General features: G+C 34.1%; 2 protein-coding genes across 2 annotated transcripts; both read right to left on the bottom strand.

Annotated features, from left to right (window-relative positions):
* Positions 1–3501: 3501 nt before the first annotated feature.
* LOC127810501 (floral homeotic protein APETALA 2-like) lies at positions 3502–6702 on the bottom strand. The gene is made up of 11 exons (XM_052350019.1): positions 6210–6702; positions 5512–6104; positions 5408–5433; positions 5218–5248; positions 5051–5138; positions 4783–4928; positions 4641–4685; positions 4474–4562; positions 4231–4385; positions 3984–4130; positions 3502–3841 (listed from the first exon to the last, which is right to left on the bottom strand). The coding sequence occupies exons 2-11, from the start codon at positions 6027–6029 to the stop codon at positions 3608–3610; spliced, it is 1479 nt and encodes a 492-aa protein (XP_052205979.1). The 5' UTR covers positions 6030–6104; positions 6210–6702; the 3' UTR covers positions 3502–3607.
* Positions 6703–21949: 15247 nt separating this feature from the next.
* LOC127809221 (ethylene-responsive transcription factor ERF008-like) lies at positions 21950–23066 on the bottom strand. The gene has a single exon (XM_052347984.1). It carries the CDS (start codon positions 22468–22470, stop codon positions 22027–22029), a length of 444 nt encoding a protein of 147 aa, XP_052203944.1. The 5' UTR covers positions 22471–23066; the 3' UTR covers positions 21950–22026.
* Positions 23067–27471: the final 4405 nt, after the last annotated feature.

Consider the following 27471-nt stretch of genomic DNA (forward strand, 5'->3'; position numbering starts at 1 on the left):
AAAGTTTTGATTTCTTGTTTGGTAAGCAAGAACGAGATCTGAATGATGATATCCTTTATATATATATATATATATATTATATTTAATTAATAGTAATCTTAAATGAAAATCCACCCATAATCCTACAATATTAATAACCTAAGTTAACCATTCATTATACGAGTCAGTACTGATGTTCCAGATAAAACCAAGTAGCTTCCAACTGTATGACATCACGAGTGGGTGGAAATCTAAGCGAGTCCGGTTTACAAGGACACCGATACCACCCAAAGGAGAAGGAATGGATGGTTGGAGATGATGAAAACTAATTAGGGTTTGTGAGAGAGGAGAAGCCTCCATCTCGTCCACGTATTTGTCTCTAGCTCTCTACCTTAATTAAATTCTTTCCCAACATGGAAAGTCTTCAATCAAACTCTCAAACCCAAAATGTAGACAATTTTGCAGCCCAGTACGCATCAGTGGCCCTCCTTGTCCTCTCCCTTTCATCCGTAGTGTCCTCTTTTACAAGGCAACCTCTCCAGTCCTTTTCTATCTACTTAATAATAATCCCCTTTTTCCAAAACCCTTTATTGATTGTTTCTCGTTCATGGCCATTAAATATATATATATATAGAGAGAGAGAGAGAGAGATATAGATAGATAGATAGATAGATAGAGCTGATCACAGAGTGAGAGAGAGAGTCATTACCACATCATGCATGCCGTCAAAAACCACTGCCAAAGCAGAACTTTTTATTAATTCCGTGTTCTGTTGTTTGATCGAGTTTGGGAACTGGTTTTGATCTTTCCCTCTCTCCTCACGTTCCCCCCTTTTCCAGTAAGGAAAATTTGGGAACATTTATTACTGATACACCTACCAATTACCAAAGCTGATGAATTTAAGTAGAGTTCCATCTATTGCTGCAATCACGATCTTGAAAGAAGCATACAGTTGTGGCTCTCTTTGATTGTCCCTTTGAAGCCATGCCCTTTTTGGCAATGCAACCATACCCTCTGGACCGTGGTGGGGGCACACCATGACTTTCCCGGAAAATGTTTCAGGAATTTTCCTTCAGATTCATGGCTTCGCGTTCATCCACTCCATTTTTCATCCTTAAAGACCTTGCACTGCTTGGCTAATGGTGATGCCTTTTTTACTTATTACTTTATTAACCAATGTACCCTTTAACATGCCTACATATATACACGCACTATTAATTGCCAATTCTTTCTGTTCCAATTGATTAATCAACTCGATCGACCCAGAAATTACAAGTTTATGGGTCAAATTAATCCCTCATGCTGGCGATGGGGTTGTAAGTTTATTTATCTTGTTTTATTCATAGCTCATCGATCAGTAGGATTTGTTGGACTTAATGCAAAGCCAACGGCTACAAATTCTTTTGTAAAAGAACCAAATATTGAGGGTTTAACATGTAAGCCAACTTATAAGCTGTTTTCCTACAAATTTTCAATTAAAAAAATCAAAGCAAATTAAACCCAAACATTGAAAAGAAAGCTAGGCTTTGCCCAGAGAGAAACTAAAAAAGACAGAAGAAAATATGTTGTTTAGTTTAATTAAGAGTTAATTACAGCAAAAACTTTAACTTTACTCGAGTTTTTAGTTTTGGACCAAACTTTTAATTGTTTTCAGTAGTACACAGCAAATTATAAAACCCAAATTTTTAATAATTAACAAACAGGACTCGAGTTTTTAATAATTAAAAATTTACTATAAAACTTCAAATTTTTAATAATTAACAAGAAGGACCCGAGTTTATAGATGGATCATTATTCATGAAGACAAGTTAGTTTTTGGTCTCGAAAAGACGAGAGAAAAAGTAGAAGCAAAGCAGACCAAAGAACCCAAAGACTCAGAGAATGAATCCATGAAGCAGTCTAGGTTTAGCCGAAAGGCTTTCGTAGATGTCATGCAAAGGAATTAATGTGGCCCTCAAAACCCTAGGCCCTAGCTACCCTAGACAACAAGCTCACATTACATATTATTCCTTAATTTTAAAAGTCCAAAGTTGGATTGGACCACATAGGAGAAGACTTGCTCATGTACGTAAACTAGAAAACCCATCAAATTAAAATAACCTAGTTCCCTTTTATGTAGCTGCAGGGGGCATATATGTATCCATTAGTTCATTGAGGTCAGGTTCATTGTGGTCAAAAAGACCAAAGAGGGAATGAAAAGCTTTGGGCAAAACAAAACAAAAAGAAAAAACACAAAGGTCAAAAGGGTATGAATCTAATGATTCGTCGACTCATTGCTCTGCAACCAATTAGCTATTTTAATAACTCACTAATGGTTAGGGTCCATGTACTGATCGAGTGAGTAAACAAAAGGAGAATGGAAATATACACACACATACACATATAAATAATCGCCAGTGACGATGGAGATGATGTAATCGGTAGTTATTCTTTATTGGTAATCAAAGTGGGTTTTGATTATTTTAATCCTTGTGGTCTCTCACCTAGCAACCATCAACCCATCATCCAGCCTTTGCCCAAAATGAAAAACCCTTTTAATTATTTTATTCTTTCTCTTTATAGATGGAGAGGCCATGTCCTTTCAAAGTTTTTAAGTTAATGAGCGAGACGATAAGTCCCTCTCGCCATAATGGCAATGCCTGACTGCTTTAAGCCAAGAGAACTGATTCAAAGGACACAGCGATGGCGACAACTCATCACCATCGGGTGATATTTCCGAGAACAGTCCAATTTCTGTACCACTTCTAAGCTTATCATCATCATCTTCTTCCAGCTCCCCGCATTCACATTCAAATTTTGCTACTATTTAAGCAAGTTTCTGCACCAAGTTGAGATATTTATTACTCGATCAGGCAACTATAGGATCAGCTAGCGGTAACTTCGTCAAGAGGCCAAGACAATGCACAAATTTCCCAAATGAATGAATACAAATTAATGGCAAAACCACCACCAACAACTAGGAAACAAACTACCTCCAAGATGGCAGCTCACAAAAGGGAGATTTCTAGTTCAAATCCCGTCAACAAATTCGTTGAGATTATCATGGATTAAAGGTTATGAATTAGCAATATTGTCTTGGAGGCTACTAAAAAATAAAATTGTCTTCGCGTGAACTTAGTGCTGCGAGACTAACCTAATGGGCGGGGGCCCAGGAACTGGACATTCTTCTTCTTCACAAACATGTCCAACGCCCAGCCCCTTTACTAGGAAACAAGGATAAGATAAAATGTACCAATTATTGATGGCCACATTAACCGTGAGCATACTAGGATTGGTACAGTAATAAAGAAGAGAGGGCGACAAAGACAAGATGACAAGATCAAGACATTCATATACATATCACAATATATGGGATCAGTAGTTCAGTCGGAACCCAGAAGAGGGTGCAAGATTTCATTTCTTTTGTTAGTTTGGCCATCTACCAGTATTTTCTGTGTTTAGAACCCTAATCATGGGCTTGGTTCCATGGTAGATTTGAGGGGGGCAAGCTCAGCGATCCGATGGTTTAAATGGCTACACATATAGAATCAAGGCCTTGATGTATTGATCATATATATATATATATAATAAGATGGAATGTGAAAAGACAGAAAACAAATATATTGAACCCCCAAAAACGAAAAAAAAGTTAGGAAGGTCTCATCAGAGAGGTGAAGCCATTTTGATGGAGCCAATTTTGTTGGGGTCTTGTCATCTGCTGTGGGAATCCTGATGATGCTGCAGCAGCAGTTGCATACAATTGGGAAGAATTGATGAGCTGTTGTTGCCACTGGTCGCCTCTAATTGAGAGAGAAAGCTCTCCTCCTTTGCCTCCAATTCCACTTCTATTGCTGCTGCTGCTTGGGCTCGCCTGATTATGAATCTGCAACCAGCATTACCATTAGCCGAGCTTTCGAGATCCAGTCTTGTGAATCACAGTTATTCTTTTATTATATTTTGAGTGATCTAATCTGGAGATCAACAGACTACTAGTATAAGAAATTGTTGTAATTTCAGAGAGAGACTTGGACGTTGTTCGATGAGCCGAGTTGCAACACGCCATGTCTGTGAATTTCACTGGGCGATTGAATGTGAGTTTCGCTCAGAAGCTGCAAGGTCTCAGTCTCATTGTACCCATCTCTTGCATTGGCCTCACTGCCATTTCTGTTAAGCTGAAATGAAATGCACAAATAGGGGGAAGTTCAATCTAAAACGTGTAATTCAAGAACATGGATGATCAAATTGGTCGAATTCCCAGCAGTTTGAATGCACCTCGGGCCTAAATCCCCGGCCACGCCAATTGAGTTCAAGTGGCACAGCAGTGTGGCCATCGCCCAACATTTCCCGGCTGCTTTGTTTGGAAGATGAAGCTGCCGAATTCCCCAAGCTCAGATCCAAATTCCGGTCCGGGGCATTGCCAGAACATTCTGTTACAAACGTTCAACCTGTTAGAAGAAACACGAGATCCAAAACAATAATTCAAACAGAGGGGTTCGTTATAGAAGAATGAATTACCGGCAGAAAGCTCGTCTTCGTATAGGCTAGGATCAAAGTTGGTGACAGCCTCCTTGCCATTGCACTTGATTGCAGCTTTATCATAAGCCCTAAAAATTAAACATTTTGAGCCATTTCAAGCCCCATTTACTAATTAACTTGGATTTGGCACCATTGAAAACACTCACCTGGCAGCTTCAATTTCAGTATCAAAGAGGCCCAAATACACATACCTGTGCATTAATTTCAGAAGCAACATGAGCTTGAGGACAAGAAATACAAGAAAACCAACACACGAAAGGAAGAAGAAAAAGCGATAAAATGGGTTACTTTTTGCCCAAGAACTGCCCCATTCTGGCTTCCCATCTTCCACATTTGTGCAAGGTTACACCTCTATATTTGGAGCTTCCTCTTGGGAACCCAGTACTTTGTCGCCTCAGTACATGCACAAACTCCTCCTTGGTTAAGTTACTCATCTGTTCATTTTGTTCCAAACAACATCAGTATTACACGGAATCTTCCCCCCAACAAACCAAATCTAGGACTAGATATGCGGCTGCTCCTATACACATACATACACACATATATATGTATATACCTGTTTCAAATCATCTTCATAATCTTGGAGGCTGAAATTTATGTCTGCTTCTACTCCACGAAACTTGATGGCTGCCCTATCATAAGCACTGAATATTTGTATACATCAAATTAGGCTCTAATTTGGTGGGTTTTTAATTTAGTGTTTTCCTAGACTGTGGGGTTTACCGTGCTGCAGCATGGGCAGTGTCAAATCCACCTGTAGATAGAGAGGCATCGAAGAGCAGAAGCCAGAAGGCATCTCACCAAAATCAGGATCAAACGAGAAAAAAGAAAACTTTCTCTTTCGTCACAATCACATCCAAAGAAACCATTTTTGACAAAATGTCAGAAAGAAAGGAGGAAATATTAAACGTACCCAGATAAACTTGTTTCCCACAATCCCTGAATGAAAAATAATGGATCGCGTGAGAGGGTGAATAATAATTACGAGTGGTACATGTTCAAGGGGTAGGTGCAAACCAGATATGTGATTCCCACCGGCCGGTCCGCCGGTAAAAGGTAACGCCTCGATACTGCGAGCTTCTGGACCTCGGGCCGCGGCGGCTCTTCTTCAGAGGCTGCGCGAGCTCGATAGATTTTCCGGCGCCGGCGCCGCCGTTGAGAGGCTCCAGCTGGCAGAATTTAACCCCGACCCAGTGAGCCCTGGGGAAATTAGCGGCGCCACCGCCACTGATCCCAGTCGTGGTCCCCATTTCGGAGTCCTCCACCGGGAAGAACTGTCGGGTGACCGGCGGATCGCTCTCCGGCGAGAAGTGCGTCACCGAGAAGCCGAATATCTTGCTCCGCCGCTTCTTCACTCCTCTTTCGCCGTCGTCTTCCTCGGAGCCCTCCTCGAAGGCCACCGCCGAGGAGCTGGAATTCGAGACGGATCCGACTTGCTTTCCCTTGTCGTCGTCGCCGTCGACTGGCGAGGAGCAACCCTCGGACAAATCATCGTCCCTTTTCTGATCATCGGGCGAGTCGTTTAGATCCCACATTATTTCTCTCTCCCCCCAAACGAATCGAGAAAGCAGCTAGTATTCAGTTTGAGTTTGTTCACAGTGGGTACGAGTCTAGGCGAAGAATTATTGAGACAGAAGTGAGTATATTTTCTGGAACCAATATGCCAAAACCTAGGACGAAGGAAAGAGGAGGCTATGAGGCTATCAAAGCTATACCTTGTTTTTGTTGGAAAAAAGGAGGTAATAGAGATAGCAAGAAAGAAAGAAAGAAGGTTTTCACCCTCCACAGCATCTTGTGTAATCTCTTTCTGCCCTAATGGAGCATAGACGAGGCCCCCCCCTCTCTCTCTCTCTCTCTCCCCTCAAATACCCATCTCCTTCCTTCGATGATACATTCATAAATGGCTTTCCACTGAAACTCTTTCTCTTCTCCCTTTGATTTTTTGGGTTTTTATATTATGTGCTCTCTAAAGATCTCATTTTTTTTTTTCAAATAAAATATCTTATTTCAGAGCATAAACACAGCATATAGCTTTGATAACACTGGAAGATAATAAATACGCTTTTATCTCAAAAACAGATGCTTTAATCTCTTGCAAGGTAGGAAGAGAGGAATTAGAAATGGGGAACCTAAGGAAGAACCGTCTCTTTCTTAAACAACTCTCGCACGTTAACCAAATCGAAAAAAAACACCACTCTTCCAATCCCTCTCTCTCTCTCTCTCTCTATCTCTATCTCTATCTCTCTGTGGACGTTATTATTTTGGCCACTAAAAAAGTAGGGGACAGGGCGGGGGGCTTAAAAGGGTGTCTAATTACTCATTTACCATTATTGGGGCATTCTAATTATCATTTCATTCATGCATCATTCGGACACCCACATCACAAGTCACCTCCACCTTTCCTTTCCTGGTTTTTACCAATTGGGAGTGGCGGTAATTCCGGGCAACGGCGAGGGGCGTTTCGGGCATATAATAATAACTGGGATCGGAGAGGAGAGTAGGTTCCACGGCGGAGTGGTGGTGGTGTTTGGATACTCAGAAAAGGAAAAAGGGAATAATGGCAATAAAAGGCAAGACTTTCCAGAAATGTCCAATCCAATAGTACCGGAGAGGGCCACCTCCACTTGCCTTTCTCTTTCTCTTTCTTCTTTCTTTTCTCTTTTTTTTCTTTCTTTCTTTCCTTCTCCAATAAACTTCACCCCCACCCACTTGCCTCTTTCGTTATTCTGGCGACCCAATTCCTTTTCTTGGACCTTATGTACCTCGTATTTATTAATTTTCTCGCTCTTTCTAGCCCTTTCTCTCTTTTTCATGGCGCGTTTTCCTCACAACTTGATTGCCATGGCAGCAACCCACGACCCACGTTGCCAATTGGCCGATTGAGTTTTCTAGGCAACCAAGCTTCCAACATTCAATTCAAATGCCGGGAAATGACTACGAAATTCACGTTCGATTCATTTTGTGTTTCGATCGAGATGGTTGACCCAATTCATTTTGTTACTTCATCGCATCAGTTCTAAGCTCAAAGTGAAAAAAAAAAAAAAAAACCCCACAAAATACATCTTAAAATTTTGTTATCTTTCATGTGTTATCGTGATTACTGTCAACGGGATGGATGTTGGACGATCCTTCTGAAGATTTAAAAAAAAAAAAAAGTGTTTTTTTTTGTGTAAAAGTAAACTAAAAGTTATATCTCATTGTATTTAACTATTCGGCCATACTTCAATTTGTTGACATTTTATAAATATAATAATGGTGATGGGCTAATTATCTCACATTTTTTTTTTAAAATTTACATTATGGAATTGAGTCGGTATCTCCAAAATTATATAATAAGAGAAACAAATTATCTCGAGAGTTATTTTCAAAAGTTGCTGAGTAAGACGCATATTTGACCCTCAAATAATTAACAAATTTTAATTTGATCTTTGATATTTAAGTTAGTAAAAGAGAGATAAGTATAACTTGATAAAGATAATAATTGAGAAATAAACTCAAGTTAAATATTATACCTAGATTAAAATCCTTGCCTTTTATAGGGTAATTAGAGACTAGATACTTAGAGTTTTAAACATAAGAAATACAAGGGATTCTCGATCTAGTCACAATTTTTGATTTGATCGAAAATTTATAACCCTCACACCTTAGGCTAGGTATACTATAGACAAGTAAGTTATGAATCAAAACCTAAACTCTAGAACTATAGATATAAATAGATTATTGATAGCAACATAGAGACAGACTCAAACCCTCAATCTTCAGTGACTCAAACTCTCGAGCGCGTGCAATGAATCATTTGTGTTATCCCAAAAGGTTATAGTTATATTTTTTTTAGACACATATATATATATATTAAATTTCTATAAAAAAATAATATTAAAGAAGTTTGTGATCAATAATAAAATTAATAAAAAAATAAATATCTCAAGTTATAAACTTCAACTAGATTTAATGAATTGGAACCTAATTTTTCTTGTTGGGGTCCAAAAGCATCGCATCCAAGCCATAATTGATTTGGTGAGGATGCATTAAACGTTAACAAAAGATCCTTCATTTAATTCTGTAAAATTGATTTTTTTTGGGGGGGGGGGGAGGGGGGGGGGGGGGTGCAGTAAGCTGCGCGTGGGATGTGGTACAAAAAGGGAAGCGCGTGGGATAGATTTAGATTGCCATCTGCCATTGGTGGACAGATTTGAGAGATAGATTCCAGGGACTTTAGGATATCATCATCCTTGACATCACCTTCAACAATTTGAATAATTTACCAAATTGCGGTATGATTTTGTTCGATTTAAATTGGATATTCCATCATTATTTTTATGGAATGCCCAATATGTGACACTTGACGTGCCATAGCTTGAAAATTTAAATAACTTGTTCACATAGTATTAAAAATAATAAAAGCTTTGATATAATTAATTACCCTGTAAAAACGAATAAGAATGTTCCAACAACTCTTAATCCTAGACCCCATATTTAGCCCACTATATGTATATATGGTATTGGAAAAAAGATAAATATGTTCACAATCTTGGGGGGTAGTGGGGAGAGGTCAAAGAGGAGATTGGGGGGGACAGGTCAGTCACAAGCCAGGGAATGAAATGCCGAAAATACCTTTGGGGGAAAGTAAAAAGAAAATAAAATAAAGGGTCCATTCTATCTAATCCCAATCCCATCAATGGCTGGCTGGCTGGCTGGCTGGGTTTGTTTGATCCTTCCATATGGTGTATAAACAAAGCCTTCCAATAATGGAAGTGGGACGAGGCTCATGTTGGGGAGCTGGTTTTCCCCAACTGGAAACAGTACCCTCTCCTCGTGGGCCTATCCCCTACTATAATCTTATCTCAGCCCACTCCCAGGCCCACCACCTCTCTCTCTCTAATGTCCCTTGTTCTCTCTAAAATTACAACTTACCATGCTGTTGGCGGACGGTGGGTACGTGGGCCCTTTCATGGGTCCACACCTCCTCTCAACTTGTCTGCGCTGAACACAGATTACATAACATTTACTGAGGGACGGATGCATGCGTGAGCTATTTTTTTTGTTCATAATTAAAAATATTTTTCACACATTTTCTGCTCATAATTAAAAATATTTTTTTAATATTAAAAAATATTTTTTAATATAAATATTATTTTTTAATATAAAAAATAATAAATTTTACTAATAATTTAGTCAAAAAAAAATTTAACCTCTCATTACATAGATTTTTGGATCTACCCTTATTTACCTATAACTTACTAGTGTTAAAAAGCATCAAACCCATATTTTTTTCTTCATCAATTTTATGTCAAAAGCCTATTAGCTCCCTAAATTTTAAATTTGACAGGTTAAATATTTAATGTTTATAATATATATATATTAATTACTTAGTTATCTAGTTAACATTAAGTGTTAAATAAACATATCATTAAACATGTGAACAATGATCAAATATCTAATTAAAAGACCAGAATATGTATATATATGGATTAACACACACATACATATACACATGCGTGCGAGTAAATAAAGGTTGGTTGTGGGTTGTTGGTCAAAACAAAAGGAAGAAAAATGGTGGGCTAGTTGTGGGTTATCGATCAAGGAAAGAAAAAGGTGAGTCAGTTGCAACTCGTGAGTGATCGATTAGAATAGAGATGAAAGGTCAAGACAACAACGGCCTACATATAGAAACTTGATTATTCCATTTGGGTAGATTGAAGATAAGAGTGAAGATAAAGGTTAAAGGCCTTTAAGGAAAGCATAAGGAATGATTGGTTTAGTAAATTCTTATGTTGTTTTTATTTTTTTCAACACACTTCACATATAAGTCACATATTAAATCTAAAATTCAGGATAAGTTTTTATGTAAAATTTAAGAGAGAAAATATAACATCTCCCATGGATAAACATGAGAGTTAATTTGTACGGACATTAGCCACGAAACTTTGATGAGAAAGAAATGGCATTTGGAATTATTATATGACAATAGATGAAGAGCGATGATCGTATCGTTGAGTGTATTTCTCTGTGAGCGCGCGTGGCAAATTAAGAGAGGGGACAGGTAGCCCTGGCTAGCCAGTATAGGCCCACAAGCTTTAATATGGGCATCTCCTTCGCCTCTCTCTCCACCTAATTCCTGCTCCAAACAGTTGTACTTTCAATGCATGTACTTGCAGGATTTTAATTGCTTCTGAAACATTGTTTCAACTGAAAGCCACCACAAGTTATTCATGGCTATATATATATTATATATATATATATGTGCATGCATCATGCATGCATATGTCCCCACTTTCTGCTTCTTCCCAGCCAAAGTGTTGGCGGGGGCGTGGCTGTGGGAGCAATGCATTATGAAAGGCAACCGTGGATGAATGAGATCAAAGCACATGCAATAAATCAATCAACTTTCATCTTCCAAAAACCTTCCCTTCTGATTAAGCAAGCAATATGGGATTGTAACATGAGATATATAACCTAATCCTAACAAATAATAATATATAGCAAATTGCAGTGCTCGAAACATTAAAGTTGTGACAAGTTGCTGAGTTGGGTGTGTCCCGGCCGGGCAGGGCACCCACAAAACATGCTAAAACTCAAATAATAATAAAATATATAATAAATAAGTGGACTAGGATAGTACACAAGGGTTTCCTCAATCTTTTCATTAACAAATTGCTTTTTACCAAACAAGTTGTAGTACTGTTGTTGAACAATGACCATAGACAGACAGCTACCTAATTGTGCCTTGGGATTTCCCTTTCAGTCTAAGGTATCGCCCAGTGTCACATACATATGAGGTTTGGCAATGCCTATATTCATGCATTCAATATATTATGTATAGATGTGCAGTTTTAGGAAGGCTACGTGGAATTAAAGAGTACCGGGAGTGAACCAAGTCAATGAATACCAATTAAGCTGATCATCCTAATTAACGTACTCAAATTAATTACGGTTAATTTGGCCAGTCTACAAGAAATTAAACCAGCTTTTTCTTTTTCTTTTCCTGGGGTACTTCAGAAATGAATAGGAACTTGCATAATGTTTGGCTGATGTTTCCGGGAAAACTTAGTGGGCTGGGAAAATAATCAAGGGACTACAGGAAGTTGTCAGCTGGCTGGTGCATGCCCACCCAGAAAAGCAGCCAAATGGAGAAGGGTAATACGTACAATCAAGTATTTTATTTTTGATTTGGTAATTAATTAAACTCATTAATGATCATATTAATTAAGTTGAATTTTAAATATCATTTTACATGGTTTGAATCAGTTTAATCTGGGATTTTAATATTATATTCAAGAAGTTGGTGGTAACTGGTAAAAGGGCTAGAAATTACTGTGGAAAGGGGCCATTGACCCTCCCTTCTGCCCAGGGGACTGGGAATCTCATGACAATGAAACACATCGTATATTTTCTGATACTAAGCCAATCAAATCAAATCTTCGTAAGATTTTCCTCTTCATTTCACCAATCAATTCACACAGAGAGGGGTGGCCCGGCTTACATAAATGAACCAGCCAGCTCCTCCTTCGCTTACAGACAACCATATAATTTCTTTTTCTTCGAAACTCGAAATATGGACTACAACTAAAGCACAGAACCAGGAATAGTTTACTGTCTCTTGTTCAGTTGTTCTGGAACTTGGTTTTACGGATTGAATATGGATTAATTAACGAATGTTGATGAAATGCAAGATATCATCGATAATAAATGTGGATTCACCTCGCTTATTAATAATGGGTTAGTCAGTACTTAATACATTATTTAAACAGCTAAGTGTGCTTCCACCTTTAATAAACAGAAATAAATAAATTATCCCATCAAATTCTTGGAGGGCCTTTCGATCTGAATAATGATGTTTGAATTGGACTGGAAATCCTTAAACCAAACTGGGTGAGTGTGTGTGCGCGCGCGCGCGCAGGGCAAAGGCCAGAATGGGTTGATGTCCGGTCCAATTAATGATTTTTTATTTGATTCAGATTGGAAATCCTACACTTCATAGAGGATTAATTTATCTTGTTTGACTCTTGATGTTCGATCTAAGTCCAACCTAATATTTCTGTCTTTCCTTAATGCTAATATTTTTATCCCCCTACTTTTATATATTTTTTATGTGATTATTTCAATTTTGTTGCTACTTTGATTACACTGTTAAATTTATATTTTTAAATTAATTTAACATGCTGTACTTTGACATTCTTTTATGTAATAATCTAAATTTTTTATTATTTCGATTATATTCTTAATTTTATATTTTTAAATTAATTTAATTCATATATTTTGATGTGAACAGAGCATAAAGTGTATTTAATTTGTTATTTTATTTAATTATTTTTTACACATAAAAGTACAAAGATTAAATTGATTTAAAAATACAAATATAAAAATATAATCGAAATAAAAAAAGTTTAGAGATGTGTTACACAGAAAAAGTCAAAGTGTATGGATTAAATTGATTCGAAAAAATTAAGTTTAAAGGTGTAATCAAGAAATTGAAATTCTTAGAGGATGAGTGAAAATTAAAATTCCATGAAATTAGAATTTTGTCCCACTTTCCATCCCTCAATCAAGTACACCCTTAGTGTCATTTTGATATTTAAATCAATATTACCAATCTAAGAAACAAAGTCACACTAATAATATCGAGAACTCATACAATAACAAAGAGATAAATCTTCCCATACCGTACTTGGATACTTTCTTTTTAGATAAGAGGTAGCATATTCGTAATATAATTGTGTATTATAAATGGCGAGTTTTTTTTTTAATTTATAACAAAGTACAAAAAAATATCTACATTAAGAGATGTACTATGTTTTATTGCTCACATCAAATTTACTTGACGCGGGGGCATCCGTCCTCTCACATTTAACATTTCTCATTAAAAGATATGAGAAAATTCGTACCCGTACTTAACACAAAAGGTATATCACCGCTTAAGATACCCTTAAAAAAATAAAGAGTCATTTGTTGGGATAGTTTCTACATGGACGTGATAAGCATTGCCCTTAATTAATTTTTCATGCTTGAAGGTTAAACTACGATTATTTTGTTACCATGCATCTTAATTAATTATCTACATCACTAACATACATTTATGTGCATTTATTTAAGTTAAATTCTTGGATCCATCAATAATTGATAACCAATTAACCTGATTAATAGTGATAATGACAAGAGGGGAGACATTTGCTAGCTTCTAGCTTCAACAACATTGTCCTCAAATTGAAACGTTACATTTGTATCGATATGTTACGTAATGCAAGACATTACCACGACAATTCATTCACGTGTATTTAGAAGCGATTTTGTATGAAATATATGCATCTAATTAATGTGCCAATCTCTAAGATACTTGCACGTGGCTTGTACTTCCATATCCTCTCAAAGATCTTATGTTTTCCTTGACTAGAGGTAGTCAGTCATCTGGTGGGGAATATTGTATTTAATCTCTCTTAGATCGAATTGGATGGGAACAAAATTTGTAAAGATTTTTAATTGATTGGAGTCCGAATCCGTTCGATTCATACTATTTTTTATTTTCTTTATGTATTATGGGTTATTTTTATTTTAATCATTATTATTTTTAATAATTATAATTGATTTTTAATTTTAGACTAAACTAATTTTAAAATCGATTATGGTTAATGTTAGGATCGAGAGATGCGATCGGGTTTTTGGACCATAATTTGATCACCCCCTAAATTGTTGACCAATAAATTAATTAATTATTAAAGTATAATCAAATAAAGTACAAATAAAATATAATTTTTTAAAGTAAAGTTAAATAAATAAGAAGAAAACCTTATTTATTCACAAAATTTGCTTCTTTTGATCAAAAGGGTAAAATAAAAGAGGCTAATCATAATAAATTATGACAAAATTGTTTTAATAGGTTTTTTTTAGAAGTAAGTGAACGTGAAAAGACATTTTTAGCCCTGTAAGGTAAAGTTTTGTTTGGATTGCTCAACATGTGGAGAAATCTATTGAACAGCACAACCAAAATAGAATTTTTTATAAAATAAAACTGCATGGATTTGTTAGAAGCTCATGAAAATGCTTATTAAGATAGATAGGATCCAAACAGCCATAGGGATCTCTAAATTCAGCATCTCTTGCCAATTAAGTAACAATTTCCATGTCACAAGCCAACCTCCCAAAGCTTAGACACATATATATAATAATTAATCATAAAAACAATAAAAACTTTAGTACTGGTGCCAATTAATCATTTGAAGGGAAAATACCAAACAAAAGAAAATCACTAATATACTTTAAATTAAGATTCACTAGTCTTTATCTAATTACTTGTCTCAATAAATAAATAATAATAAGATGACACATGTCTCTTCACGTAATTTAGTTTTGAAAAATAAGCATCAACATCTAATTCTTGAATCCTCATTTTAGAGAATCCAAATCACATATTTATTTTTGTTTAATCTGAAAAACTCTTCGCCAATCCAGATAACTGAGCATGGGAGTATTAAAGATAATTATAAATATTTTAGTTCACTTAATCTCCAAAGAATTCAATCCTAGTGCTATTTCCTATCTCCATATGGTTTGATAAATTCTCTACCAAGCTAAAATAACCAAGTACTGAAAATAAATTTCAAAAATCAAGTCTCGAGAATCTTGGGAATAATTTTGAGTATTTTAACTCATTTTACCTATATAAAAGTAGGAATAGTCTTCAATAAACCAACAGACTCATTATATATTTACAAATATATCATCTAAATAAAAAATTTTCTTAAGAAAATTTAAACAAAGAATCAACAAGTTTACACTTTAGTAATATATTATATATATATATGTAAAAAATAAAAGAGTGGGGGCTAAATGGGACAAGGAAAAAGAAGACAGAAGCAGGCTTTCTGAGAAAGGAGATATCAGATATATGGGAGGTGGGAAACAAGACAAAGGGATGGCTGTCTAACTGTATCCATCATCTATTTTAATGCCTAGCTATCCACAATATCATCAATTATTGCTTCTTTCTTGTTCATGGGGGACCAGCAATAACCAATCTGCAAGCTGCAAGCTGTGTGGTGTATGCAAGAGAAAGCTACTTTTATAATCAGCCAAAATATTTTTTATAAAATTTATATATCAATACAAATATATAATATATGAATACCACACGAGTACCTCACCAAAAATATCATAACAACTAAGTGTTGAAATAATAAAAGTATTGTTGTTAGGGTCAAATACATATTTTCGCCCACATACTTTTATATTTTTTTTCGTGTAATTACCTACTAAATTCTTAGTTATTTCAATTATATCTCTGCACTTATATTTTTAAATCATAGTTTGACTTCTTCTTCATGTATCAATTCGAGTTTTTCGTTGTTTTGATTACATACCGGACCTTTTATTTTCGAATCAATTTAATTCATGTACTTTAATTTATATAAAAAAAAATGAGATGACAAAATACACATAACACTATGTTCACATTAAAGTATAAGGGTTAAATTGACTCGAAAATATATGTTCAAATATGTAATTGAAATAATAAAAAGTTTGAGTTGTCAACCAAAAAAATTGAAATATAGAAATTAAATTGATTTAAAAATATAAATATAATGATATAATTAAAATAATAAAAAATTTAAATAATGATAAAAAAAAATATAAAATTACATGACAAAAGTATGGGATAGGCTGATATCGTTAGATGCTCTTGTTGTTCAGATGGCCATGCCAGCTGCTGCTGCTGCATCTACATACATATTCGTACACAAACAACAGACGGATCAAATTAAGGGCCTTCATCAGCAGCATCCTCCCCCCGCCCGGGGCGCCTCATGATTTCATCATTTGAGGCTTTCTCATACTTGGATTCATACGAGGATTTTGCCTGTTTGCACAAGGGGGAATCTTTTACATGTATGTCCACTGTGTGCGCGTGTGATGCCATGCATGCCATATCATAGCCCGCATGGCCCATTGTCCTTCCACTCCCTTTAATTCCGTCACCTTCAAAACAAATTAAAGTTAACAACAAACACCGACGAGGTTTATTTTTTATGTTAAAATGGTCGCCTTCAAAGTGTAAGGTTGTGGGTTGGAACTCATCATTTTAACCATAAAAGAGTAAGGTGGGGCGGTTAGCGTTGCAATTCTCTTTTTGTATGTGACTATGAGGTCTTTTTTTCACTATAAAATGTTGGATTTGAGCCATAATTTGCTAGGAAGACGAGTCCATACCCTTAGCCTCATTGTAGTCCACAAGATTGAGTCTCATATCTACTCTTTATTTTAGTGTCATCAATCTAGTACATCCCACAAGCAAGATAGATTTATAGTTCAAACCACAAACTCGAAAAACACACCCAAAAAAAATAAAATAAAAATAAAAATTCCCGAGCCACTAATTAAGATACCACCATGATAGGGGAAAAAAAATAAAAAAAATAAAAGCACTTTTGTCTTTGATTTCACTTGGTAGGATAAAAGGAATGTACGGAAAATGTTTATCTTATTTAAAAAATTATCCACGCACCCGTAAGGTACTCTTCCTTTTAAGTCTATTTCATTGGTGAGGATGATATCGTATAAAGACTAATCAAGAGGTTAATAAGAAGATGTCCTCTTATCACTTGGAAGTTAGAATAATTTGTTGATTGCAATGTCCACCATGTGCAAGTGTTGCCCAGTTGATTAGTTTTAGTCGTGGCAGAAAGAGACATTAATAAATGGGGTCACATTTGGTGGTGTTTAAAATGTGGAGAGGCTTGTTACGTACCTATTATAAGTGATGTGTAATAGGTAAAAACTTATTAAAATATTAAAAAAATTTAAAATAATTATTCATGTTAAAAATATAAATTTTTTCTTAATTGGGGGAGAAGATCCCGAATAAAGCACAAATAAAATAACTCTGACATTCGAAAATCTCTCAAAAAATTCTACAAAAAGAATAGACATTATCCCTAACATTGGAAGATTTCGAAATATTAGAATAAATATTATTTAAAAAAAATCTAACACTAGGATATTTGTGAAAATTTTATATTTCTCTATAAATAGATGAGTCATCATTTCAAAAAATGTACATTTCTGATATTGATTTTAATACGGTCTTTCAATCTTCAGTATGTAACTTAAACGTTAAAGTGTTTGTACAATAACTTCCTACCACTTTTGATCATTCTCTTTTTTTTTTTTTTTTTTTTTCTAGAGTTCAAGTGATTTGACAATGACATTTTTAGTTAATAAATTTATTATTGTGTTCTAGCAATAATAATAAGTATATATAAAATAAATTTAATACAATGTGAAGAATTTTGTACATGGTCTCTATACGATAGGTAGGTTGAGTTAGTAAAATTATGAGATTTATAAATCTTTTTTCAAATCTTATATTAAAATTTAGCTCAATTTGTCACACGAAGATTCTTCGAGTTTATCTTACTTTTTTATCTAATAAAAAAAACAAAAATTATGATAATATCTTGGCATAAACCCCACTACATGGCATATTGAACAAAGTATCGCATCAACTACTTGCAAGGACCACACATCATGGAGAGCATGACCTCTCAATAATTCACTTGAAAAATACGATAATTGTGATGTGATATTTAAATTTAATTATAATTGAAATACATCTACAACTAAAAATTTATCTTCGCAACTCTATCTCTAATCAAGATATAGATTTATATAGTTTAATTCTTTTATATATATATATATCTATAAATAAGTGATAGATTTATAAATAGACATTTAATACCCTGCAATCATAGCAACAATATCACTATTGTAGTAACAATATCATTATAGTGATATTTTATTATTTTTTTAATTTAAATTTATTTATATAATTTTATTTTTATATTTATTTGTGTGTTTGATGATTTGAGCATGATTTCTAAAAGTTTAAACTTTGGTTTGCATGTGGGTGTGAAAATGAATGAATTAATGTAAAGGTGGGCTGAAATTTCTGGGCTTATGTGTACTGTCCCCCATTATAACAAAACAGAGGTGTCCAAATGATGAGTCCTTGGCTCCAAAAAAGTTTCCATTTTTGGAATGTGATGGCTCATAGACTCAAAACAGCAAACAATGTCAATGTATTCACGCTACTTATATCTTTCACACCCACACCCACACCCACACCCACACCCAAATGTGAATGTGAACGTACGTACGTCCCCTTCCCCCCCCACTAATTCCAACCATCGAAGACACAGCATATGATGCCTAGATTTTGTCAATATATAGTCCAGTCCTCATTAAATGGTTCTCTGTTAAGTCGTTATTATATTTTTATTTTATATTTATTGTGCCATAAGCAAAAATTTATTAAAATAATTTTAAAAACTTAATTTTTTTTTATTAAAAGGATGTACTTTTCTCCTAATCTAAGGGTGGGGAAAAATGTCCCTCACAACATACAAATTGAATAATTTTGATATCTGAAAATCCCTCAAATTCTAATTTTAATAAATTCTCAAAATATCAAGAAAAATTTTGTTCATAGAATCCTAATTCGAGTGAATTCCAGAATATCGAGATAGATATTATCCATAAAAAATTTAATTTTAAGAAATTTATGAAAAATACATGCTTTTCTATAAATATATAGACTCTCGTTCTATTCAAGATACGTTTATAATAATAATATTAATACAGACTTCAAGTTTTTATCATTTTCAATGACTAATTTAGATATCATAGTGTTTATGCGAGAACTTTCTTGCATATTTTGATTGTTCTCTTTCTTGTGGACTCAGTTTGTTTGATGACAATGTTTTTACTCGATAAATTCATTAGTGTTTGAATGACAAAAATATTATTGTAAAATTTTTATTTTTATTAAAAAAACATTCATATTAATCGAATTAAAATGGACCATCCAAATTGTGCATACAATAGTTGATTTTTTTATATACGTATAAAAGAAAAAGAAAACTTAACGAGAGAATACATAATGAAACATGTGCTATTATATCACTTCATTTTTCTTAAACAGATGAAAGTGTGTATCAACACTGGGCCGAATCCAGATGAAAATATCAACACTGGGCTGGGCCTATCGAAAAGCCCAATCCAGTTTCACTTCGTTTTATGACCCAAAATGGGGAAACATAAGCAACACATCTGGTCGAGTTGATGAATGGCAAGTGATTTATATATTTATTCATATATTTCTAAACAAAAACACGTGCTTGAAATTAAAAAAAAAAAAAAAAAACACGTGTTGAAACACCAATGCAATTAGTAGCCCATCTAAGCTAAACCCAAAAAATAAAAGACTATAGACCTTCAGTATTTTGGAGGATTTTATCATTTAAATTGGTGGTTTATATTTAGATATTTCGTCTTTTATTCAATTTTTTATTGTGATGCTCGGGATATGTTTTAGAAGAGGTCGTAGATGTTTTGAGTTTTTTCTTTCAATGAATTATTACTTATAGAAAAAAATAACTTTAAAAGATAATAAAAGTGTGTTTGAATACAAGAATTACATGGCCTAATATGCATCGATTACTGGGAGTTATTTGTTGTTTGGAATTAAAATTTTGTTTATAAAATTTGGAGAGCGAAAGTAAAAAATTGAAAATGAAATTGCTACCAATCCTAAATAATTTGTTTCATAAATAATTTTTTTAATATAGAAAATTATAAAAAAATAATTATTCAATTAAAGATAAACAAAAATTTCATTATCCATTCAAACAAATATAAATACAAATTACTTATGTTTCTAACATGATCGTCAAGATAGCAGAGATGAAATTCATCTCCAATGTGGTTGCGAAATAGAAATGCATTTTAAATTAGAAACATATTTTCAATACTTTTTTAATATACAAAATGACCCCAAAACATTTTTGGTGTTTCTGGATATTTTTTGAAATAAAAAATATTTTAAAAATGTCGACACCATTTTTATATTTTTGTACATCAATATATTCTAATAAGGGTGTACAAAATTCAGTTCAAACTAATTGCTCACTCCTATATGTGGAATGCAATTTGGGCTTGCAAATTTGGATCGGTCCTTTAAGATTCAGGTATTAATTTTACTTATTTATTTTTTTCCTAAACGATTAAGTATTGATTAATGTTAAAATTTAAACTTTGGCTTCTATGTGTGGTGAAGTGTCATTTGCACTAAATCTAGTTAATTTTTTATTTTAGGTAATACAAATTATTGTCCCTTAACTTTAATAAACGTACCATATTTTTAGATAAAATATTACAAATATATATATATATATATACTATTATAGCACATTTACTGTGATTTGTACTATAGTTATCATCAACTGATAAATTTTTTTTATAATAAATATACTATTATAATGCAATACTAACCCCCCCAAGTTACATGATTAGTTATGGGGCATGGCATTGTCACATATAAATAATGAGGAGTTTAAGTTTTTAATTCTCTTGGGTTAAAGAAAATGATTTCATCTATTAATAGTTATTTATTCTTCATTATAGTTGTCTATGTTTACTTGTTTTCCTCTCATCTTATTCATTTAATTCAAGCTTCAAGATTGGAGATTGGAGATTTATGTTTATTAAGTAAAATTTGATACAAATTTATAGATGCTAATTATGAGATTAATATAGAAATATTATAAATAAGTTTTCCCTTTTTTTAAAACATTTTATTAATATATTTTTGCTTCTACCGAACTAATTTTGTGATCAAAACGTAGAAGTGGTCACACTTTAGAGTTCATAAATTATGATTCTTGAAACATTCGAGATATCGTAGAAGGTCTTTCGCACACATTCAAGAGTTTGGGTATTACAAGATTGTGGATTCGAATCTGAATCCGTGTGAGCAGCGTATTATATGCATCTATTAGAGAGAATAAGGCATGGGTTTTGACCCAACCGGAATTTAGCCATCTGACCTGTTAGTTCAAGCGGGTGGGCTGTGGTTTATGTGAAATCTCTTGATTTCCACATTATAAAAAAGAAAAAAAAAAAAAGATGATCCGGGCCTTGGGCCTATAGTACAGTATATAGAATAAGAAATAATAAATTTAACATTATATGCTTCCTACCTAAGCAACAATATGATATATGGTTGCAAGAAGGATGCGTCTAATTATCATCTAATTGTGTTGTAAAATTCATTAAGAAACATTATATATGTTATAATTCTTAATTATTATCAAATGAGGAGAGTAGAGCTAGCATTCTTCTATATATATATTGTAATTTTTGGTACCAGCTGCAGGAGTCCCAAGCAAATTAAGCGAAGGGTCGATTCATTCAATGAAACCTAGCTAGCTATTTCATATTCACAACTTAGGACAAAAATAACAAGTATTTACAGAAAATTCTTCTAAAAATGTTACATACAGAGAGAGAGAGAGAGAGAGAGAGAGAGAGTAGACGTCAAATTACTTGTTGACCCAAAGATTAAATTAGAGAAAGAGACCCACCCACGAAAGAAATTAAGGAAAAACAAAGGGATTACTCCGGCCAATTAAAGCTATCAAATCAAATATATAGATATACATAGATAGTCCTTACATATGTGCATATATATAGACTAGCTATAGCTCACCGGTCATGATCATCGGCATCGGGGTCCTCGGGTACGGGTTTCTCGTTCAAGTCGGGCACCTCATGGATCCAACAGGGTTTGAATCCTGATGCGGGTGCATGGCCATGCACGGGCATGGAATTGGTCTCCAGCGCATCAACCCTAGACCCAACCTCTATCGCTTTCTTACGTATGGAAGCCGCCGAAAGCTCGTGCAGGTGGCCGCGGCCAGGGCCGGCTTCTCCCGCCAGATACTCCGGGAAGTTCAACCTCGCCGAGGGACCCCGCAGATAGAACACCGCGGTGTCGTAGGCCCTCGCCGCCGCCACTGGGGTCGAGTAGGAGCCGAGCCATATCCTGGACCGCTTGTTCGGCTCTCTTATCTCCGCCACCCATTTTCCCCACTTCCTCATCCTTATTCCCTTGTACGGCCTCTCGCTCTTCCTCTTCCCTCCCTCCATCTCTCACTCTCTCTCTCTCTCTTATTTTGGGACTGAACCCAACTTGTTAAACGAAGAGATAACCGAGTTTAGTACAACTAAGACGACGAAAGTTCTGCAAATTCAAACGTATGACAGAGCTTCATAAGGGGTAAAACAGTTCGGGAAACTTTCAGAGACAGAGAGAGAGAGAGGACGAGACCCATAAAATGTTTGGGTTGTGGCTGTGTGTCAACCAGAGAGATAGAGAGAGAGAGAGAGGGGAGGAGAAAGCAAGGAATTAGAAGGGGGCACCGACACTTTCTCTCTCTTATTTCTCTCTGCAAGTTGCTGTACTTGCTATATTTTTTGCCTCTGGTTGCGTTATTTATTGTAGTTAATGGCGGCAATATATTGCTAGCTAGCTTGCAGCCTCTCTCTCAGATGCTTTTTCCCTCCTCCTGCGGCCGGGTTTCGGTTGTTTGGCTGCGAAGAAAACAAGATGGAAAAGATATTTGTGAAACGATGAAAAAAGAATGGAATTCAATACTCCAAAGGTAGTTGTCGTTTGCTCAATGGTGGGGAGAGAGAAAGATAGAGAGAGAGAGAGAGAGAGAGAGAGAGTTTATATATAGACACACACACATAATATGACATTTTTAAAAGATGCTAATGGGGCATCCACAAAGTGGTGTCGTAGACATAAAAATACCATAAATACACTATTTCGATTGATATGATATGATGAATAGACCATAGTTTACATTTGTTTTATATATATATATATATATAAATTACACAAAATGATATATAATAAAATCTTTATTCATAGATCACAATTCTCTCCAATTAAGGTTGATGTGCAATCACAACTTTGACCCAATTATCACACACACACACACCCATGTATTTTGTACATTAAAATCGTGTAAATTGTGATTATATACGTGTCATTTTCGTAATTTAAAAAAGATCTTACTTTTTCTGGGTAATTAATTAAAATTTTATAATAAAGGTGGTGGAGGGTAGGTCGGTGGTCGGTGGATGGATAGATACCGTTAAGACTTGACTTTGCGGTCGATTGCAATAAGCAACAACAGATGCCCCCCCCGCCAATCTGCATTTGTCCTCCCATAAAGCAAGGGTACAATTGGTATTTCATCATTAAATTAATGGGCGGCGAGTAAAGAAATTAATTAAGATACACGGCTGGCAGCGCTGTAGACCATGCATCTCTCTCTCTCTCTCTCTCTCTCTCTCTAGATATATATATATATATATAGGGGCAATTACAGGGGGCTTAATAAAATAATGACAATTATTGGACCCCAAAATATAATTATTGGTGCATCTTCTACCATCTATCTATCCTCTTGTCTTTTCTATTCATTTCATTGTTTTGAACAAATGGACGAACTTCTGAATTGACCCAATTCATTTTGTACACCCAAACCCACAATTCCAAAAAAAATTAAAGAATAAACAATTTTGTATTTGTTACAATTAAGTCTCATTTTTTACTTTTCATCAAATTTTGATAATAAAAACAAATATGATATCCATTAATATAAATTCCACGATTAAGTGATTTTGAGATTTATATTACCGTATAATATATTATTACGTTTGTTAAGAAAATTTGGTAGAAGATCAAAAGATCGAATGAGATGTAATAAAAAATAAAGTATAGTGAATGTAGTAATTAAAGTTAAAGTATAGTGACTAGTTTGTTATAAAATATAAAATTTAAAAATTAATAATATTATTCACCTAAATTAAATGTTAATTATGAAAAAACCTAATGGGTAAGAATAGCATGTACAATTATGAAACAAGCTTCTCTTTTTATCATGCACATAAATGTAGTTGAATTGGAGTAACGATTTGGAAGCCTTACTTTGCAAGTCTTTTAAGTTTCTGGGTATAATGGAGAATAGATTTGGTTGTTTCTATGGAGGAGGATATTGATATTTTTTATATGAATAATTGATTTTTTTTTTTTTTTATGATTCAGGTGTTCTGATTTCGCCCGCCTAGTCTTAGAGAAGACTGACCTTCCTCCTAGATCAGCATCCGGATAAATTGGATACGATTGCATATTTATATATTCTTAAGCGAACACGCGGTTAGTTCCCACCAAATGAGGCATTTTTGTTTCTATCAAAAGTTGATTGCCTACCACTTTCAAGAAAACTTGAGAGCTTTACCACTTGCACCATGCCTTGGGGCCGGAGAATTGAATCCTTCTATCGAAGAAAGATGTGTGTTGATAAGGCAAAGATAGATATTAAGAATAAGGGTAAAAGAAGTTTTTTTGAAAGGAGAAGAATTCTGTATCTAATATAACAGATAGTTTTGGATATGTTCCTGTTAAATTTAAATCCCAATTAAAGAAAGGAAGGAAGAAAAGGAATGCAAAGGTTAGTTTTGTATTAATTTGTTTTTGTTGTTTTTCCTTTGGTTTATTTACTTTACAAAGTATGCCTTAACATAAATTGTTTGATAGCATTTAGTTGAAAAATAAAATATTTTCTAAATCACTCCCCTAAATAGATATTTTCATGAAAAAAAGACCAAATTATACTTTAATATTTGTACCATAAAATTCAATTTCATATAAAATATAGTGTGTCAAACAATAAAGACGGAATCCAATTCCTTTAATGGAACATTTTTCATGAAATTTCCATACTATATATCAACCACACCTTAGTAATTTTTCTGTTAACATACAGTTACTTAAAAAAAAAAATCTGGATTTATTCCTAATCTTGTCAATATTGTTATACCATGCATGTATACAGTGAGCACTATATATCAACAAAATTATGAGACTAGTAAATGTAATTTTGGGTCCCTTGATAGGATGATGAATTGGGTATGCTCTATATTTTATTTTATTTTTAGTTAAAGAACAATTACACAACATTGGTATTTCCTCCATGTATAGTGCTAGGCAGGAATAATGAATGAGCCATATCTACCAAAGTTAATTGATGTCAAAAATCTTGGGTGGGCGTTAGGTGCAAACCAAAAAGTGAATCAAACAAAAATAGGAGACATCAAAAAGGGGGCAGCTCCATCCATATAACTAATAATGATCCCTTGGCCATGACATTAATGATATGCCCATATATATATATGTATATGTGCGTGTATCTCTCTCTCTGTCTCCATTTTCGTACCCAAATTGCTTTCTAGAAATTAACCCTAATTTGGTCGTACTGTAAATTAATAATGTTGGGTTGCTTTTGCTATTCCCACCTCCTTTCTAGTTTAGGATGCAGCCTCATTTATTTTTCATCCACAGAACCCTAATGAAAAGCTCAATTTATTTTTTGAAGCATCCAAGAAGTTTTCCACATTTCAGAAAGTCAATTTTTTTTTTTTTTTAATAAATGTCTTCTGATATTATCATACTAAACGTTTTGAAGACTTTTTATAAAAAATATTCAATATGTTTAAGTTTAAGTTTCTTCTGGTCACGTCAAACGAATCCTAAATATAAGTGGTTGGCTTTGAAAATAAAAATTAAAAAATGGTGTTTGATATGTAAAATTTGTGTAGCTTACCAAATTATTAAGTATAAACTAAAATAAAATAGCTTTTGGTCTTTCCATGTCTTAATCAAAGGACAAATGGGCTTTAAGTGAAATATAAATGAATTAATTTAAAATTTTAATTATTTTTACTTAATAAATATAAACTAAGAGGTGCAGGTTCTTAGCTACACGTGACGTGACGAAAGGGGTTATCAATAGCCAGGCCATTTTGACTTGTCATCATAATCTATAGAGGTCAAGGGGTGGGTTCTCACCCTCTGAATGGCTGGCTAAAGAGGTTGGCGGGATTGTAATACTATTTACTAAAATTGAAAATGTCATTTATATACGTAATTTTAATATTTTATGTGATAATATTTAATATCCATAATTTAAAATTACTTAAATTTACTTGTATTGAAATGATTTAACTTAATTAGCTTGCTTTGATTTGAGTTGTTCTTAGTCTTGTTTGGATTTAAATTCGATTCGACATGTCCAATGAGATGCATTTAAATTATTATTTATATAAAAGAAATAACCAAATCACGAAAAAATCCTTTGGAAGTCAACACCTCATTGGCTTATAATTTAACTGAGATTAGATGGCCAAAATAAAATAAAAATGATCAAAATAATCTTCAAAATAAGTAGAATGAAAGAATCTAATTTAAACAAAAGATGAATATTGAAATAGTCTTCAAAATAAAAAACAAATTATCACTACGGGTATAGTCTAAGTACCAAGGAATATCTCCAAGACTTACCGATTAAGCTTTTGTTTTGAGACAATTTGGATCGATTTAGTCCTTAGATTTGATATATGCCTAGAGAGGTAGAAGAAGAAAAAATACGAGACAGAGAGACAGAGGTAGAGGAAGAAGAAATACTGTGAGAGAGAGAGAAAGAGAGAGTCAATCACGGAAGCGAGGGGAAGCAATGTTGATATGAGACAAAAATAGGAAGATTAGAAAGGAAGAAAAGTAAGGATAAGCCATAAATGAATGAGAAGATGAAGCAAAGTTTGTAATATTATTGCAATATATTAGTACGGAAGGAGATTTTAAATTGAACCAAACCACTTGACAAAGACAGAGACGGACAAATCCAAATGGCCGTCCGGTACAAATTATTTACTAACTGCTACGTATTGCCGGTTTAAAGAAAAGTCAATATTAGTTAGGTGACCAAAACTAAGCAAGCCAAAGCCCACCCCCAACCCCCACGTTCAAGTAATGATAGAATTCTTATTGAATATTCATACACTGTATACTTATTGGATCAACACTATAATACTACTCTTTATGACAATAAAATATATATAGATATAATACATTGAAGCTAAGTATACAAATGAAATCTGCAATTAAATTTTAGTACAAATAGCATCTCTCAAAGGTAAACATAATACAACTTTCAAAAGGTAAAAGTCTTGAACTCTAAACCCTATATATTGGACTAAATCATTGGCAGGTCGGTCGGGATAATTTATCCAATAAAT

This window comes from Diospyros lotus, chromosome 9, assembly GCF_014633365.1.
Source record: "Diospyros lotus cultivar Yz01 chromosome 9, ASM1463336v1, whole genome shotgun sequence".
Taxonomy (NCBI): Eukaryota; Viridiplantae; Streptophyta; class Magnoliopsida; order Ericales; family Ebenaceae; genus Diospyros; species Diospyros lotus.

Bases quoted from the DNA above. Each gene is read 5' to 3' on its own strand.
- LOC127810501 (XM_052350019.1), bottom strand. From the start codon at position 6,029: ATGTGGGATCTAAACGACTCGCCCGATGATCAGAAAAGGGACGATGAT. The intron at 4,386-4,473 runs GTAATTCATTCT...CGTTTGTAACAG, and splicing joins CGAAGACGAGCTTTCTGCCG to AATGTTCTGGCAATGCCCCG. The intron at 4,131-4,230 runs GTGCATTCAAAC...ATTTCATTTCAG, and splicing joins GCCGGGGATTTAGGCCCGAG to CTTAACAGAAATGGCAGTGA.
- LOC127809221 (XM_052347984.1), bottom strand. From the start codon at position 22,470: ATGGAGGGAGGGAAGAGGAAGAGCGAGAGGCCGTACAAGGGAATAAGG.